General features: G+C 40.4%; 1 protein-coding gene across 1 annotated transcript in view; it reads right to left on the bottom strand.

The window, feature by feature from the left end:
• The window catches only part of LOC109850098 (RNA polymerase II C-terminal domain phosphatase-like 4), a 3,018-nt gene continuing 206 nt past the window's right edge, over positions 353-3,164 (bottom strand). Inside the window, exon 2 of the mRNA XM_020420019.1 lies at positions 353-2,079. Within this exon, the coding sequence (XP_020275608.1) occupies positions 486-1,862 (1,377 nt within the window). The 5' untranslated portion in view covers positions 1,863-2,079 and the 3' untranslated portion in view covers positions 353-485. The remainder of the gene's footprint in view (positions 2,080-3,164) is intronic.

Genomic DNA, 3,164 nt, shown 5'->3' with positions numbered 1-3,164 from the left:
AACGATACAATAACAACTTAACTATCTCAAAATTTTGGGGCCAGCTAAATTGAATCCGAATATTTCATTCAGCTGCTCTATTTGAGGCTATCTCCTCAGTGAAGTTAACAACTATCTAAAAGATAAAAGTGGCTAGGATGGCAATACACAATTCAAATGAGGCAACAGTAGCATAAACTACTGTGTCACTTTGCCTGTGATGCGACTGACACTGGAACAGTGAGAAACAATGAGAATTCTTTACCTTTGGCGGGTACGGGTTGCATAGCTGCACCAGCTTCAGCAAAGGAGTAGCTGTTAACTGAATAAACGAGATTTATATGTGCCAACATGCAACAAATGATTTCCTTTGAACTTTCAAAGTTCTAACTAATTCCTTCATCATGAAAATTAAAACGTTTTTGAGAGTTTTGGTCTCCCAAGATAGTGTACAGTTCCTCAACGTCTCACAAGTTTGGAGGAAGAAAACATCACAGACGAAAACATCAAATAGCTACTGATAGCGGGTCCTTTAAACAGCTGTTGACTTGAAAATCTTCCTCTCGCTGTCGACTCCACAAGTAGTTAGCTGCTTCTATCCAGTGAGGGTTAACTAAGAACTTCTCATTCTGCAAAGCCCAGCGAGCCTTTTTCGTGCCCTTATCGGTGGAGACAACATGAGTCACAGATGAATCAACTTCTGTACAGCAAACGGCCCCCATTTGTTGAGCCAACTTCCAAATTGGTTGATCTGCAGCATCTGCCTCTGATGGAAACACCCGACTGAAAACAATCCTACATCCTTGCAGTATCTCATGTCGAATGGTTTTTAGCACTTGCCTTATGTCTCTCGATTCAAAATCTGCTTTGAGGTTAAAAAACATTTGATGGGCACGCTTGAGAACATTAAGAATGATCGACAACGCACCATCCGCCTCTCTTTCGTCTTGCTTCGATTCCGATAACGATCTTGCATTAAACCCATATTGACGGCAGCTAGATGTAAAAAAATGGTATCTTTCCATCAGAATGAGGTTCTCTCTATGCCTCTGCCACACAAACTCTGTGTCATCTAGAATCACTACGAGATTTTCAGCTCCCAACACTACATCGAGGCCTTTCTGATGTCTTTTAGTTGAATCAGCTTGTGAAATGACTCTTGTATCGAAGTAGACTTTATCAGGATCAAGGATCTTGGCCATTTCAAGTGCATAATGACGCTCACCCATAGTGTAGACATACATTTCAAACATACTACTTGCTTCCTTCAAAAAACTTCTGACAAATGGTCTCAACTTTGTCATCAATCGAATATGATCCAATTTGAATAAGTCTCTATTTGGATTACCTTGCATTGAATCTACCTGATGTTTCAGATACTCCTCTCCCGGAGAGATATCTTCTAGCCGAGTTGTATTGAGTAAAGTGTGATCCAAGTCTAATATCAGTATTAACTTTTCTGCACGCTTCAAATTCTGTAGGTCTGCTCCACAAAGCCTATTGATTTCCTTACTGGCTAGCCTCAAATCTTTGTGAATGTAACTAAATGCAATCCCAGAGTCATCATCCTCAAGCTGACCGCATCTTATGCACATGCCTTTAATAAAGCCAGGATGTGGAGGACATAGAGGTTCTGATGAAGTGCCTATATTCTCTTGATTCATCTCAACTGCTACTGATCCCTCAAGCTCTTTTGTGCTTTCCAAGTCCTCCACTTTGCGCCTTTTGGCATTTCGCTCTAGAAATTCATCCTCTTCTTTGACATTCTCATGATCCTCGTCAGGAGAAGTTTCGGAACCCGATTCCAACTCGGCATCAAGGAATGCTGCAAAATCATCGCTGCTGCTTGGTGTGTGTGGAGGAGATTCCGCTGCTAGACTCATGCTTGAAGCACTACAAACACGCTGGGGGCAAGAGACACAGTCAGAGTGGAGACATCATCACCAACCAGAGACAAAGTCAGAGTAAGGGCATCATGATTGCCCAGATATCTTTAGAACTGCTAGCGACTTAAGGAGGGCTTGCTGGAGTAAAGACTGGAGTGAAGGGATTCAAAGGACCCGCAGTATAAGACCCTCTGTCAATGCATCGGTAGACTCGCTACAGTTTTTGCCAATAAATTGAAGTCAGAGATATATGCAGGTAATGGTTGGTAACAATCGGTATATAGAGCATATGACGAGGTATTTAGACAGCAGAAAAAATAAATAAATATAAGGAATCATAAGTAAATACTAACAGAAAAGGCTACGCAGATCTGCTCCTTATTTACTGTCAGTTACTATCTTCGGAAAAGGGGGGAATATGTGGCTATATGCTCACATTGTTTTTATCTTCGATCTAAATTCTTGGATGGACCAATGTTTAAGTACCTTTCATTCGTTCACTTTATGACAATCGCAAGTCACCTCCTTTTCTTCAATCTAGGGATCGTCGTGGAGACGGGAAATGAACCCAAATCAGTGAATGCTTCTGTTGGTTTTACTTGTGGGGTCCGCCCAAATTAGTGGGTGGATTACCCATACGGGTGAAACCTAGTTGAACTAGGCTATTAACTCTCTAGAACCCTGTAAATAAGTAAAGGGTGTTCATGAAGACATATAGAGAGAAATAAACTTCATATAATAGTCGTCATCTCCTTCTCCAATCAAATTCTTGTTAACTCAGTGTAGATGTGGGGTGATATGCGGAGGATTCTCACCGATTGCACAGTATGGATGCCCTCCGGCCGCTGATCAAGATGGAAGTGGTGATTATTACGGAAACGATCCGTTTGGTAAATCTTAAACTTGTTTATGATTACTAGATGCATGCTAGGGTTTCTTTGTTTTCCACGTGCATTGTTTATGTAATAGATCAACCCTATAACATTCGTGTTGTTATCCGGATCCTACAGCTTCTAGAAACTTGTATATACCGAATTAACATGGTGCATGGGTTTATGAAGACTCTCTACTTCCATGTTCCCATTCTCAATCTTCTCAACTTGAAGGACGTAATTTGGTGCTCATTAATTATTAACCTTACAAATTCAGTTTTCCGCATCACAAACAATATTTTCACTTCATGATGTAATATTTATAATAATAATAAACTTGAAATCTTTAAATCTCATTCAACGATCGTCTCTCATGAAGAATCCCCAACTCAATAGAATAATCAATTAGTCACGATTCCACAATAAA

Source organism: Asparagus officinalis, chromosome 7 (assembly GCF_001876935.1).
Source record: "Asparagus officinalis chromosome 7, Aspof.V1, whole genome shotgun sequence".
Taxonomy (NCBI): Eukaryota; Viridiplantae; Streptophyta; class Magnoliopsida; order Asparagales; family Asparagaceae; genus Asparagus; species Asparagus officinalis.
The sequence above is the reverse complement of the archived record's forward strand: the minus strand, read 5'-3'. Positions and strand labels throughout refer to the sequence as shown.